Here is a 16,405-nt window from a genome sequence, read left to right as displayed (position 1 = left end):
ATTCTACTTCTGCCAGGCATAGAAGAGAAATTTTCTTGGATTTACCAATCAACTGCAAAATATTGCCTACTCTGAATTTATTGCTGGCTAGATGGATGGATTCCTAAGTGATTGCTCTTACTCAGAAGCTTTCCGAAGCTTAACCATCTTCCTGCCACACTCAGGGTTCAACTGCCATCATGTTATTACACTTGACGGTGATTTACTCTCTTTAGAAAAAATGCAATCTCCTAGATAAACCCAAAAACATCCTGAAAAATGCACTTGCATGACTATTGTAATTACCTTAAGAAACATTAACCATTATGAGATCCTTGCATTTAAGTATGAAATTAAGAGGATGTTAACAAAACCCAAAAATATCCTACCCAATATATATTCATTTTCAATTGAATCCCAAACCTATAACTTTATCAATAAGGTCTTAAATGTTTCGAAGATATTCTCAATTAAATCTTTTTGGTAATATTCATCAACTTCTTTGTCAAATTTTCTTCAAAATAATGTCATTTTAGTACATAAATATGCACATTACACCAAAAATGTTAATGTTCATTAACTTTTCTATCAAAATTTCCTTAAATCAATGCCATTTTAGTGCATAAAATAATAGACGGAAATTGAAAAAAGGATACGGTTGGTAATATATAGAAAACTTTGGAGATCTAACTGATAAAATTTATCGAATTTGGATACAATTGAGAATGACTATATAGATCTAGGACTCAATTGATATTTCTCCTTAAAAATTTAAATGTGATATCAACTCTTCTTCAAAAAAACCCAGTTATGTTTCGAGCTCTCTGTGCCAAACCAAAGTCTATGATGATGAGGAGAAGCAGATCTCTGCTCCAACTTGTTAAGAGAAGGTAAAGAACCAAACCCATCATTTTCTTTAACTTTTAATGAGTTTTGTCTTGAATGCTCAATTCAAGAACCCATTTTTTCATTTCAGATTTTCAAGATTTTAAGTTACAAAATGTAGAAAAGATTTGATATTGATGTTTATGATCACGATTTAGTGATATTTATTTTTGTTTTCCATGCTTATAATCTGTAGTATTTCAATCATGAGCACATGTGGTGTATTTATTGTATGCTTTAAAGCTCAGTAATTATATCTATCCATGAACATCTTCATGCTTTATGGGTTTGATTCAGGTAAAGATTTTTTTGTTTTACATGTCTAAGATAATTAATTTATGATTTATTAGTAACCATTAATTTATTTCATTATTAGCTTTGGCATAACCTGGAAATATTGTAAAGTATTGAACTTTCGTAGTTAACTTTGAGAAAGACTAGTACTTTTAATAATGAAAGTGAGAATTAAGAGGGTATTTTGATGCGATATAGTGTTGATTTGATCACAAATGATTCTTGTTAATGTGTAGTTAATAATAATAAATGGTTTTTTTCATGAGAGTAATGAATTTCACGTCTATATAAGTTCAAGGAGAAGTTTGATGTGAAAGGTAAAGTAAGAGAAGGGATCTTCAATTTTCGGAGCTAAATAGTATTGCTTCCAATCTGTTGGGTGGTAGTCATGAAGGGAAACCGATCTGGAAATGATTCAAATTCAAATTCTTGGGATACACTAGAATCTAGACTTTATAATTGTTTCTTTGGCGATGCTGACCGAATTACAGACTCTTTTCTGCACTATGTACTTCAAATTTTTAGTTCAGCATTTCTTTTTGCTTAATTATGTAGACAATTGTGTTCTTGATGATTGTAAATTTAAGGTTTCACTTCTTTGGCTAAATATGTTGCAGGGAAGATACTCCCAGTATGAAGCATACGAAGACGAATTTATGACTAGGAAACTACAGAATATGTCCATATATGGCGGACACTCGGGAAGAGCAACTAGTAAAAACCATTATCTTTACTTTAATCTTTATTTAGTGATTGCTTACCTTTGATGGCTAACTATTGGCAAGTGCTAGAGTTTGTTCCTAACTCTATACTCTGCATGATGAAAAGTTGCACTGATATTTTAAAATCTGCAGTACTTAGTGGACTACTAGGAATGCCAATGATTTTATTTCGGAGCGTACAGAGGCCTCACCTCAAGATAACCAAAAAAATATATTATAAAATTAGAACCAGACTTTTTTTCCATATTCTGTTCGGGTTGAGTTGAATAAGATTAAAAAGAGACTTTCATGAGAAAAGTTCGTAGGTTTCAAATAATCTGGGTAAACTAGTATATTGGCTAATTAAATTTTGTGGTCTAGACATCATCAAGAGCAGAGCTCTCACCACTACGCTATTTTACTGGCTGTACTTGTCTGGTTTAACAGAAGATTTTAGGGTACTCTTATTTAAGAATGGTGATTATATGGAACATTTTTTGAGTTATGGAAACAGTTCTCTTGATGCCTTATGATATCGGAGCATTCCACTGTGACTACACATCATAATAAGCAACAGTAAATGTTCTTGCTTTTTAGCATTGAGTTGAGTTGGACCTTCATAAGATTTTTTATAGCATTCGTGTCAGTTTATTGTGGATCCCTTTGAATGAAATAGAAAAACCTTCACTATAAGTACCAAGTCCAAAGCCTAATATAATATCCATAAAAAACTAAAGGTGGGGAAAAGCTGTGGCAGTCAGCCATCCAGCATCCTCAACAGCAATGTTTAGAAGTTGTGACTTGAAACCCCTTTAGGAAATCTGCTGTATTGATGGTGCCACTTAAGAATATATTTGACCTATTTCTGTATTAGTAAATACAAACTGATAAAATTAACATAACTAGAGCCTTTTATCAATGTATAAAAGCAGTAACTGGGGGCAGTTCTCAGGGGCAATGATTGGACAATCATGGCATGGGAGGTATAATTCATATTTGGAAGATGATGAAGCTTTAGCTAGAGAATTTCAGGAGATGGAGGATAGTTTGGGGAGTATTTCCTTATATGATGGACTTTGGAAGTCTAACTGGTAAAAACTTTAGACCTTTAATTGAATCGTATTTGGTGATTGATTAAGCTTCGTGGATAACTCTTGGCAAGTGCTAGACGGGGTGTGACTCAATAGTGTGATTGCTAAAGACTCACATTTCTCGTGCAGCAAGTTTTAAAATCTACCAAAATAAGTCGGCTATTTATTATCCAAATAATTTCAGTCCTGAACACACCTTCTTAGGCTCAAATTAAAAATCAAAACTCCACAAATAGAAAATAACTGTAGATGGAACTGAATTACATGCTGGCCAAGGGCTTGGACTTGCAATATCTGGAACCTGCAAATCACAACTAGCATCAGTTCGTAGTATCACAACATTCCTTTGTAACTACACAGCATAAAAGATAGGCCTTGTAGGAACTTGTAGTGGCTTCATGTTTGTCTCTCTGGCTCTCTTCGAATGGATTAAAAACCCTCCACTGTTATTACCTAGCTCCAAAGTTTGAGCATAATTTGTTGGGCAAAGCATGCCAATTGAATGAGCCATCTAGCATTCTCAAATCTCATTGAATTTAAAGTTGAAACCCTTTTAGAGTATCCTTGATCTTAAAATGCAAAGCTTGTTCACTTCCTGATTTTTTCAGCAAGAATAGCATATGACTTTGTCCAATGTTGTTATATTCTTCACCCCAGACATGCAATTGGCTGACAGAAGTTTCAATATTTCAAACTATTATCTGTATACACTTCTTAGGTGGCCTGGTGATGAATTCAACTGATTATTGTAATGAAATTGCTTGAGTAGAAGTTCTAAAGGTTTCAGTTGAATAAACTTATTCATTTTTGCCCTGGCATATGGTCTCTCCATTTTTCTTTAGTTGGCAATGGAATGATTTGAACTCGAGTCACCTAAATGGCTAGACCCACCCTGAACAACTGGACCACTCCCGGTGGTTTTTCCAGTCTCTACATTATTGTGGGGACTAAAATGCATTGATCTTTTCTCTGTAATTTTTTTCAGAGGAGACATTTTTAAAGGGTATTGAATTGATTTCAACATTTACATTTACCTCTGTTATTTAGGTTTATCCTTATTTATATGACCAAAATAGTGAAACTCTACAGATCCTGCATGGGAGGATAATCGTGGAGGAACTGCGCGGGTAAGATTATGAACCCCTTACTCATTTCTTTTTGTTCTTCTATTTTTCTTCGAGGTCTGTGTGTTCTACTGAGTCAAGTTTTTCTATTTTCTTACTTTTTCAATCAGGTGTCTAATGTTCAAACACAGGCTGGACCTGTAGTTGATCTAGATAATATGTCATATGAGGTAGGCTTTCAAAAAACCAGTGGTAACATTTTGGCTCAGCCTGTTAAAGAAATAGATGATGCACATGTGAGAATATTTAAAGGATTGCATGGATTGTCTTCTTCTATTCTGTGTAAACTCTGTATTCTTTTGGAACATCAGTTAAAACTTTGAATTTGTGGCTTCAAATGCAATGAAAATCAAAGTGGTCGGTCTTCCATATGTGTTGATGTTCAAGAATTCTTGGCATTTGTCTTGTTCTTATCATCTGACTTTCAAGTTCTTGCTGCCATCTTTATAAAATGGACATAACTTTGAGATTCTTTTATTTTGTGTAGGAAACGAATCGATTCCAAGAATCCTTGGGCAGTGTGAGCCAAGGTGTGTCACAGCAAGCAGTCTCTAGGTTGCCTATTCACAAGTACAGTCCATCAAGCAGCAAAGGCAAATCAGGAGGAGATACAGAGTAAGATAACTATAAACTTCAATTATAAGTTCTATTCAGCACAACCTTTATCTGCAAGTGATAAGCATGGGCACATAGACACACATGCATATGCAAATAAAAGACCATGGCTATGCTGTCGATAGTGCCTGGCCGCTGATACCTGTAACCTTTCCAAAACTAGCTTCTCAATTGTGATCATGCTATTATCCTCTTTAATTCTTCCTCATGCCTGCATCTAGGTGTGTCATCTGCAAAATGGAGTACGAGAGGGGGGATCGCTTGATCACATTGCCCTGTGCACACCAATATCACGAGGATTGCATTAAAAAATGGCTTGAAGATCACAAGGTAAGTTGTTTGTTCTTGCCTTGACATGTTGATTTCTGCTTAGCAGTTACTAAATGTAATCTTCTCAAAGTTATTTCGCTGTGCCTTTGTAAAGTTATACCTGACCCTCTCTTCTTCTTTCTCTTGCAGGATTGCTGTGTCTGCAAGGAGGAGGTGTCTGTTTGAATAGTTCATTTTGGCATTTGACATGGTAGCATGGCTGAGACTAGAGCTGCCGCTTCTGAAGATGCTCGTATCATAAGTGAGGCTATTCCTCTCTAATATAATAATTACTCTTCTAGGAGAACAATAAACGCTGCCAACCAATAAATCCTGTATAGATATTCTACCCTTTTTAGATGGAAATTATTCCCATCTTAAGTTCAGTGTATTTAAGTACCCTAATGAATTCTTCCCCCCAGGATGTATATTGTCTAATGGCCTTGTGACATTTAGCCAGCCACTTAGCTTTTTCCTCCTTTCTTTTAAAAAGTTGATCAAATTCTAAAGAAAATCATGTTTTGTTTTTGCTTTTCTTCATTTATAATCTATCAATTTCAAATCAAGATTGTTTAATCAAATCAAACATCTTAAACAATCTAACAAGAAACATCTTAAACAATCTAACAAGAAACCTAGTTCAAGTCATCATTTCTTGTGTAATTATTTGGGTTAGGCATGGTTTGATTACAGTTGTTATTTGGCTTTTTTATATACTTTAATGAGTTTCTTAACATAATGAAAGGTTGACTTTGAATCCATAATTAAATTTAATAAAAAAATCTATTTTAATCTCTTGAAAATCTACTCTTAAACCCTTTCACAATCCAACCAACTGATTACAACATAAATTATTTTCTTCATGATTTTATGAAACCCCAGTTGATAGACAAGCATGTGGTACCAAACCATGTGATTCATGTTTAAAGATTTGAGATCATTACTTGTCATGTTTGATCTACGTTGGACCCCCCAGAGATGGGGCCTAGTTGGAGCAGAATCATATGCTATGTCTAAAAAGCATCGATCCCAGGAAATTACATGGAGGAAATTCACAAATCATGTGTATTGGTTTAGGTGTAGAAAATCTTTTTAGGGCTGATATGATACTTCAAGAAAGAACATCCACCCAAGAACTTTAATCTTTTTATGCGGGCATCTGCTGGTAAAAAGTTCTATATTCGTTTACTTGGTTGCAGCATCTTTCTTTTCTAAGTATCAAGTTATTTTATACATTGATATATGGCTTGGTATGGCTAATAAGTCATTAGAATATTTGCGGCGGATGTAAACAAAGTCAATTTTAAACCTTGAAAAAAGACTAAAACTTGAATTAATCCGGATTAACTCATTCAATTCACGACTAGAGCCTCGATCAGCATGGAATCATAAGATAAGGTCCTGTAACTATGATTTTAAGCCTAGAATTAGAATGATGGCATCTAAATTAATACTGAAGAATGTTGACGAGACCTTGCAATATAATTGATCACACATCTTCAAAGAAGAAAGAAAGAAAGAAGGACTAAAATAGCTTCTGGACAAAAGAGGTGGGGCACATGCCGAGAAAACTAGACGAGAAAAGTTGAGCAAAGACCCCTTCTTGCAATCCCACAATGCCATAGGCCGATTGCCAAGCAAGAAAGCAGCCATCAAGACATCTTTGCATGCGACAATCTATTGTTATCTCACATGTAGCCTCTTTTAGTCGAACACAGGTGTGTTCCAGATGTGCATGAGCTCGATGTACTCGAGCTGAGTCAGACCCACGTCTGGTTAAGGGTTCAAAAGTGCTTTCTAAACATGATTAGTAAGTGTTAATAATATTAATTAGTGGATGGTATGATTTTGCTTGAACTTTAGATTAAAAGGCTTATTAGTTTTATGGATGGCCTGTCTCTCGTGTCTCAAACATGGTCAAGGCTACAAAATCTTTGTAATTATTTGATTTCTTTCTTTCTTTATTATTTGTTTATATCCCATCTGGCGATTCCCATGGAGGGCACGAGGGCCCATTGCTAGGGCCCACCAGTCAAATTACCCCTCGTGATTTGTGCTTTAGGTTGATTAAATAGTTAGTCAAAACAGCCTTAATTACTTGTAGTTATGTGCCAGATGGTCCTCTTGTTGGTGCTGCACTGTTTGTCGTCATGCGGATTTTTAGAATTTTTAATTTTTTTAAAAAATAAATTGATATTTTATATTATTATTTTCAATCATCTTGATAATTAATATATATATATATATATTATTTTAATACATTTTAAAAATTAACTATAGGTAGCTAGGAGACCGGCTTGCCATGCATGTGAAATTGGGGCATGTGAAAATGATCTTAGAGGTAGTGGTAAATGGTGACTGGTGAAGGATGGAGATAGTAATTATATTTTATGAGTATCATATTTAAACTTTAAATTTCTCTGTGTAAATTTTGTGGTTTCCGTTTGAAAATTTTTAAATTTATCTGTGATGAGTGTGGGTAAAGTTATTTGGAAATTAATGAATCAATATAAGAAAAGTGTAAAGTTATTTTGTTATTTTTTTTATATATTACAATTAGGTGATAATTTTGCCCTAGATTTTGTGTATAAAGATTTAGAGATTATTTCTTGTTATGACAGCTTCTATTTTTAATAAAAACTATTTGATTAACTAAATATTTTCTGTTTTTTACACTGAGTTCAACAATTGTTTCACATGATAATTTTGTAGAAGTTAAAATAATATGTTTTCATTCATGAAAAGTTGCTTTTCATTTATTTTGCATCCAAAATTCTATCTAATAACAGTTTTAATCAAATATAATTTTTTAAATCAGTTTTTTTAATAATCGCACTAAATATTTTTCTTAAATTTATTTTATAAAAAAACACAACAACCGTGAAAGCTATCATAATATCAAATACACACATGATCCATCTCTTAGATATAATAGTTATTCATATTAGATTAAAAGATTAGTCCATCTCTTAAATCGGATATTTACTTGTATTAGATTAGAAAAATTACTTCTTGTTACAAAATTAAATTAAAAATCCGGGATAAATAAGAAAAGGAGAAAAGTTTTGTAGTACAAGATTCATGCTTATGCTTAATGATAAATAAAGAATAAATAAGTTTTTCCTTTAATTAGTTGATTTGAAATTGTTAAAATTGAACAACATTAATATAAAGCACTAAATAGATTATTATTTTTATATCTTGAGGTGAAAAATCGAGATAAAAAACATGAAAAATATTCAAATAATTAAGGAGTGTTGTCGACATAGTTTCTTTCATGCATGTACGAAGAAGAATATGGTTGAGAATAATTGAATGATTTCAAACCAAATGGAAGACAACTAATCCTCTCTCCTTTAATTAAGACACATTATTCCCCCTTGGCCATTTCGTGCCATGCGATGTCTTTACGAAGGGCTAAATATATTCCAAGATTTAATTACAAGCTTTATATTTGTTAATTTTAAGGTTTATAAAATAAATCAAGATATACGTAATCTAATTCGAATATCTAAATTAATAAAAGAAAATTAATATTTTTTAAGGAAAAATAAAATGTATATATATATACATACATACATGTAGTGTACTTAATTGTTGTTTTGAGTTTGAAAAAAATTAAACAGGACAGAATTTTTATTTAAAAATATAAAAAATTATTTTAAAAACATTGTAAAAATAAATTTATTTTATATTTATATTAATATCTTTTCGATCAAATAAATTTTTGTTTTTATTATTTATATATCTTGTCCCACGCTGCTATGATTTTGACCATAAATATAGCATCCAAGAAATCGTGAACCTCATGGCTATATAATTAAAAGAAATGTCACCTTTGAATCAAATAATTATTAATTTGGTGGGTGTTGAATAAACTCTAGCTAGGCTGGAAATGCTGGGCCACGTTGAAATTGAGGGAAAATCATGGTAAAGCCACACCAAGTGAAGATAATGTGTAAATTAATAAAATTTTGTATTTACTTGATATTAAATTATTCCTATATATATATTAAAAAAAAAATCTATGTCGCCTTCGAGACTAACACCCCAAAGTCCAACTGTGTAATGGTAGTTTAATTTTAGACTAATGTCGTGCAAGCACGAATTCTTTGTCAGGAAGATAATTAATGCTAGACATGTGGGAGTTAATTATTGTTTAAACATATATCCTGCCATCAAATCAAGTAAATATTATACTAATTAATTAATTAGCAAATAAACTGTCTTCAAAGAGTAGCCACGGGGTGGTCTAAATGTTAATTAATATAGGGTAGTTGATAAATCAATCATTAATTTGGATATTGCATTCAAAAGTTAGTAATTTTCATCACTCTATCCCTTCGTAAAGACAACGCATGGCATGAAATGGGAGTATTGTTGCGAGATTCGATTCGAAAACAGATGTGAAAAACAATTGGAGTTATTAGGTTATTGGATTAAGTTAGGAGTTGCCCGGGATTCGGTGAGAGACCATGACAAATAAATTACTCTAGATTCTAGATCATGATATTTTTTGCAAGAGGTGAAAAAAGATAAAGAGTAACTTACCTGGTGAAGACCGAGAGATGTCAATGTTATTGTGTGGACTCTGATTCTCACGGTGGCTGGTTAAAAAGGCGCCGTCGATGATGGAAAAAAAAAAAAAAGAGAGGGTTGTTGGTTGTGGTTGATTGTTGGATCGTGGACGGCTGAGAAAAAAAGATTAAGAGAATAAGAATTTAGAAATTTAGGGATTTTAATTTTAATTTCTCTGTGAAAGTTAAACATTGAAATCTGAAAGTTTGAATTGAAAAAATGTGATTTTGCAATTTTCGCTTTTGTTATGTAATAAGCCAAATGCCAATAGTCGGTCGACACCTGTAATAGAAATTGCAATTTTATCTTCTGCGGGTAAAATCGTTAAATTGGTGGTGAAATCATGATTTTACGCGATTTCACCTGATTTTAACGATTTTATTCATTTTCGAGTTTTATGAACGATTTAGCACGTAAAGCCTACATTGACTCGTAAAATCGTACAATTTTATGAATCAAATCGCGATTTTAACAACCTTGGGATTAATACGATTTTATGAGTCAAATCGCGATTTTAACAACCTTGGGATTAACTCTTTAATTAATCCGGGTTAATTGTTTTTATTAAAATAATAATGTATTTTTAATTTGATGTTAACTCGACTAAAATTATGTTGGATTTAACCTAATTAATCAAGTCATTAGAAATATCTTTGGGTTAAATAAATTTAATCGAGCCAATAATTTAATTAATTTAACTAAAAATTTGACCAAGTTAGTTTTTAAATCTTGAATTCTTCAAAGCAACCTGTTGAGTAAAGATGGGATCAATAACCATGAACGAGAGAACATTCCCAGCATTTAAGAAAAATCAAATATTTATCCCTCTCATATGATATTTTTTTTTTTTAAAAAAAAAGCAAGCTTCTTCAATTTTTTGAAATAAGAATTCTATTAAATAAAAGCAAATCAGCTTTTGGGATTAATTTGATAATGTACTAAACCTCATGAGGAAATGAAATTAACTTGAAAGGTAACCTTGGTCATGATACACACACCAGTTATTGTAATCGCGTTTCATCGCGGGTAGGATAATTTATTTTTAATAAAAAAAATATACAAGTTTTTTAAATGTGTTTTTTTAATAATTATAAATCAAAAGATCTATTCATGCATTTAATTAAATATATTAAGAACCATTTTATGCCAATAAATATAAAAAAAAAATGTTAATTTAATGATTCGATGGGACCTACTTCAAACTAAATTTTATATTAAATCAGATAAGAATTAATCTTGTTAAACTATAACGTGACACAATTAAACTTCCAGTGAGATTTGCAATTAAAAAATATAAGAAGTTATTGTTTCAAGATTTAAAATAATTAAAATAATGTTTTGAATAAACTTAGATGGATAGGTTGAACCTTCGAGAATTCAACTAGGTTTTACAACTTATTCCTCAAAGTTAATAGCTCAAATATTTGAATATACACACAAATATACATTAATAAATTAAAAATACAGTACTATTTTATATTCCAATATTCTTCCGATCATGGATTGGCTAGGTTTCCCACACGCCACAAAACCGTGTGTGGACACCAATATGATATCCTATTCCCCCACCCAAATAATATATATATATATATATATATATATATATATATATATATATATATATATATATATATATATATATTCCATGCACACTCATGTACACGTCCCTGTTACAGCCTCTGATCCTTTGCTTATTCAACCTTTTTTATTCTTTTTTTTTTAAAAAAAAAAAAAAGATTTTTCAATTTCACTGTTCTTCTTTTCCCCTTTTACTACTACTCTAATCTCTCTCTCAGTCTCTCTTAAAACCCAAAATCCATTGCCTCCCTCACACATGAAGAAAATGGTGACGAATGATCTTTCCTCAATCTCTCCTCCAGTTTCCCAAAGAACTTATCACCTCCTCCTCTACCTTTAAACACTTCAAATTCCTTGATATTATAGGACATATATATCTCGTTGTTTCTTTTTCTTGAATTCTTTGTTTTTCTTTATGGGGGCTGGGTCATCTAGTTTGGCCTTGGAAAGCGAGGGAGGTTCGGGTTCTTCTCCATCAAGACCTAGTCTTGATGATGTCCCAGAATGTTGCGTTTCTTCCATTTTTATGTACCTGGATCCTCCTGAGATATGCAAACTAGCCAAGTTGAACAAGACTTTTCATGGTGCTTCTTTGGCTGATTTTGTGTGGGAAACTAAGCTTCCATCAAACTATAAGTTTCTTGTCGAGAAAGTTTTAGGCCAAAGTCCAGAGAGTTTGAGCAAGAAAGAGATCTATGCAAGATTGTGTCGACCTAATTGCTTTGATAAAGGCGCCAAGGTAAAGAATTTTGTAAGAAAAGAAATACTGCAAATTAAAGGAGTTTATTAATTAATTATGTACTATATCTCTTTTTTAATGACAATTAAATTTTCTTGTGGATTAATCTCTACAGCAAGTGTGGTTGGATAAAAGTAGTGGCAAGATTTGTGTTGCTGTTTCTTACAAGGCATTAAGGATAACTGGGATTGATGATCGAAGATATTGGAATCATATTTCATCTGAAGAATCCAGGTGATCAGAGATTTATATATTCATTTGATTTGTTTATTTTGTTTTTTTTTAGTTTCTCTTATCTTTTTGTGGCTACATATATATTTGGATGGAAGTTACATAGTTGAAATGTTTTTTATTTTTATTTATTTTTTTGGATAGTTAGGGTTTATTAGTATTTCTTGATTATATTATTAAGATGTATTAATTTTAATTTGAGAAAAAAACCCAAATAAAAAGATTTTCCAAGATTTATCATTGGTATCTGTGGTGCATGATCAGTAAAACTTGTGGGATTTTTGGGTTTAAATCCCACATAAAAAAACAATATGCTTAATTTTCACACACATATTCCATAATTGGTTGTACACTTTTTATTTACTGAATCTTCATGAATTGTATCTCTTTTTTTCCTTGAAGATGAAATATTATTGCCATGTCTTTTTCATGGCCTCAATAAAATTATTATTTTTGCAAAATATCTAAAAAAATATCAGCTATTGGCTCAGCAACCTTTCAAATCTAATTTCAAGATAAAAATCTCAGCTATGAAAATAAAATTATTTGTTTATTTGTGAAATAAAAAGTGGACCAGACCTTTCCTTGATGGGTGAGTTTTGAGTTCTTCTAGCCAATTAATTCCCAGAAAATAATGCAAACAGTTGACCAATAAGTAACAATGACTTGCAAATACTAATTCAAAAGATGAAAATTTTTTGAAGACTTTATTCCAATCATTCAATTATTGGATTGCTTGTCTTGTGGGCTCTGAGGAATTAAATATTTTTTGTCCTTCTTTTTTCTTGGCAGATGCCTTGTGTGTATGGAACATGTCTTCCACTAAGAGTTTTCAATATAATAAATATTTAACCATAAACAATTTTACTATCATCTTAATTTGTTCATGATTGATTAGACAAGTATGATGTTGCTGTGGTGATTTCCCTGAGGATTTGGAATATTGTATATGGATCATGGAAGTTGCATCAATGCAAGCGCTAATGTATATCTCAATGTTTTTGACGACATGTAGATTCAACACAATTGCATATCTTCAACAAATATGGTGGTTCGAAGTCGGGGGAGAATTAGAGTTTGAGTTTCCAGCAGGAACATATAGCCTATTCTTCAGGCTTCAACTAGGCAAGACCTCGAAAAAACTCGGCCGACGAACCTGCAACGTCGATCGAGTTCATGGTTGGGACATTAAGCCGGTTCGATTCCAGCTTTCGACATCGAATGGCCAGCAAGCGTCATCGGAATGCTACTTGCATCAACAAGGAAATTGGGGGCATTACCATGCTGGTGACTTTGTTGTTTACAGTTCAAATACTGCGCCATTGAAGCTCAGATTTTCCATGATGCAGATTGATTGTACACATACGAAAGGTGGCGTGTGCTTAGACTCTGTGTTAATATGCCCTAGTGAGTTCAGAGAAAAGTTGAAGCAATTTTAGGCAAATTGTATCCTTGTAGATAGAAATGGTGGGATTTACATACGAGATATATATATATTAGGGGACAGCTCTAGCTAACAAAAGAAGATGGTGGGTTGTTTTTTTTGTAGTCCACGAGTATTGTAATATTCTATAGCAGGCAATGTAAATTGGATTGATCTTTATTTGTTAATTTGTGACAAAATCATGGAGGATGGTTGTATTGCAGAACAGTACTATGTTGAGCTGCAGATTAAGGGGATACCTCATCTCTTAATCCACATAAATGTAGCGTCTTAATCGGATCACACCCACTCGTGCTAATCACCAGCTACTCTCTTTTGCACTCTTGTTGTGAAAAGATTCACAGGCCAATGAATTTGAGGCAACAAAATCATGAACTCGACAGACCTTCTGGAGCAAATATATATATGGTTTCTTTATCTGATAAGTTGTTGTTTTCAAGGGGATTCCACTGAGCTTGGTGGGCAGTCGAGGCCCTCTGGGTCATGTCGTGTCTTCAAATTGGGGCATGACAGCAATGAGTACGAGTGTGGTGACTGACTGCTATGCAGGAAGACAGTTCTTCTGTCACATTTATGCTATGTTGCCGTTCTTATCCACAGAAGAGTTAGGGCTTAGCCATTTGTCCCCACCACTACACCTCTGAAAAGAATTTGACACATCATTCTGACCCTTTTTTGCTCTCTTTTAGAAGACTCCATCGATCGTGTTTCTTTTTTAAAAAAAATATTGAAGAATTTTCAGTCTATGATTTGAGAACGGAAGGTAGAAAGAAGTTTGTCAGTCTGCAACTTGTTTTTTGTGAAGAAAAAAGGGCGATGAGTATTTTATTTTATACTCATCAAGAGACATAATGTGGCCATCACATCTACACATGTGGAGAAATCGTGCCATTAATTATTAACTGTATACTTAAAGATAAAGGGTTTTATTCTACTTTTTCTCATATATTATTATTTATTTTAGTAGTTTTTTTATCAATTTTTTTTAAAAAATTATTTGTTTTTCTATCAATTTTTTTTATTAAGTTGTCACACTCTCATGACATATATTGCAGGTTTAGCAGGTTAATTCGGTTTGGCGGGTTAACCCGGTTGACTCAAGTTTTTTTTAATTATTTTTTTTAATTTCATCATTTAATATTAGGATAATTGAAAATTAAACTTCATGATTTATTTTGTTTACTTTTTATTATGTTATTTCGACCTCATGACTCAAGAATAGTACCTAAATGATTAACCCCGAATAGACACGGATTATTTTTTTATCTTATTTTTAATTGAGTGTTTTTTTAAAATTTTATTATTCAACACTAATTTAATTGGAAATTGAGCTTCATAGTCTATTTTGATCTACTTTCTATGGGGATATTTTGGTCTCACGATCAAGGTCGCCAGTCGCCAGTTTTGGCATTTTAACCTTGGTTAAATCGGGTTTTTTTTTATGTTTTTCTAAGATGTTATCTCGGTCTCATGACTCGGTTTGTGGGTCCCCCGTCCCTCAATATTGGATTTTCTTTTTATTGAGTTGTCCTCGTCTCATGACCCGGGTCGTAGGTTTGGAGAGTTAACCCAATTGACTCGGTTTTTTTAATTGGCTTTTTTTTAATATTATCATTTAATATTGTGTTTGATTGGGAATTAGATCTCATGATTTGTTTTGATTTGCTTTTTATTAGGTTATCTCGATCTCATGACTCGAAAATAGTGCTTAATGAGTTAACCTGAGTTGACTTAGCTCATTTTTTGTGTTATTTTTTAATTAAATTTTTTACAAATTTCATCATTCAACATTAGGTTCGACATGGGTGATTGAGAATTGAACTTCATAATTTGTTTTAATTTGCTTTCTATGTGGTTATCTCAATCTTATGATCAAAGTCGCAAATTTGGTAGTTTAACCCAGGTTAAATCACGTCATTTTTTTCTTTCTATGAGGTTATTTCTGTCTGATAACCCGGGTCATAGGTTTAGCAAATTGACTTGGGTTGTTTTTTATGTTCTTTTTTTAATTGATTTGTTTTCTATGAGGTTCTCTCGGTTTTATGACTTAGATCGCGGGTTTAACTGGTTAACTCGGGTCACTTTGTTAAATCCTTTTTTAATTGATTTTTTTCAATTTCATCCTTCAACATTGGTTTGATTGAGAATTAAGCTTCATAATTTATTTTGATTTGCTTTTTAAAAGATTATCATAGTCTCATTAACCAAATTGCGGATTTAACATGTTAACCCGGGTTGACCCAAGTCAATCCAATATATTATTATCTTAATATTAAAAAAAATATCATCTAGAATGTTTTTTAGTCAAACTATTTCTTAATAAGTTTTATGGATTGCTTTTGAACCTGTAAATTCAATCAAGTTATATCCGATCAACTCTCATGTTATTTAAAAAAAATTTGTTAGAAAAAAAATATTAGCAATATTTAAATATATTTTTTTATATTTAAAAAAAATTTAACCAGATTCACATTCACAACCTAGCACGGGTTAATTATCTCGTGTTTACTCAAATAAATAGAATTGACATCCATAAAGGACAGCTATGTTCACGATTTGGATCCAATACTTGAGTGTTGGCCAAACTCCTAGAAAACGGATGAAATGTTGCCGACAAAAGAGAGGTAGAGGACTCTTCCATGGAGTTGGAAAGCTCCACGCATATGGAATGGGACAAGATTGATATGGATTTTGGTCACAAATGACACACAGCGGCCATTCCCCATAAATGACAATCACTTTCCAAGGCCTTCACATCTCCATAGATCAATCATAGAAGTAATGAACATAGTTCGACGCAAGCTGGGATTAATTTAGCACCAATTAGCAAGACTATG

General features: G+C 32.3%; 2 protein-coding genes across 3 annotated transcripts; both read left to right on the top strand.

Annotated features, from left to right (window-relative positions):
• Positions 1 to 684: 684 nt before the first annotated feature.
• Positions 685 to 5,526, top strand: LOC7474022 (E3 ubiquitin-protein ligase BIG BROTHER). Of its 2 annotated transcripts, XM_002322413.4 has the most exons (7): positions 690 to 869; positions 1,776 to 1,872; positions 4,040 to 4,077; positions 4,185 to 4,244; positions 4,562 to 4,689; positions 4,911 to 5,019; positions 5,149 to 5,526. In XM_002322413.4, the coding sequence occupies exons 2-7, from the start codon at positions 1,815 to 1,817 to the stop codon at positions 5,182 to 5,184; spliced, it is 429 nt and encodes a 142-aa protein (XP_002322449.1). In that variant the 5' UTR covers positions 690 to 869; positions 1,776 to 1,814; the 3' UTR covers positions 5,185 to 5,526. The 2 variants fall into 2 exon arrangements, with proteins under 2 accessions (XP_024442802.1, XP_002322449.1); XM_024587034.2 differs by lacking the exon at positions 4,185 to 4,244 and having other exon boundaries at positions 685 to 869.
• Positions 5,527 to 11,262: 5,736 nt separating this feature from the next.
• LOC7454481 (F-box protein PP2-A14) lies at positions 11,263 to 13,773 on the top strand. The gene is made up of 3 exons (XM_002322412.3): positions 11,263 to 11,893; positions 12,009 to 12,127; positions 13,140 to 13,773. The coding sequence occupies exons 1-3, from the start codon at positions 11,570 to 11,572 to the stop codon at positions 13,561 to 13,563; spliced, it is 867 nt and encodes a 288-aa protein (XP_002322448.1). The 5' UTR covers positions 11,263 to 11,569; the 3' UTR covers positions 13,564 to 13,773.
• Positions 13,774 to 16,405: the final 2,632 nt, after the last annotated feature.

The sequence above is a fragment of the Populus trichocarpa genome, chromosome 15, assembly GCF_000002775.5.
Source record: "Populus trichocarpa isolate Nisqually-1 chromosome 15, P.trichocarpa_v4.1, whole genome shotgun sequence".
Lineage (NCBI taxonomy): Eukaryota > Viridiplantae > Streptophyta > Magnoliopsida > Malpighiales > Salicaceae > Populus > Populus trichocarpa.
Note: the sequence above shows the minus strand (reverse complement) of the source record. Positions and strands in the feature narration are given on the sequence as shown.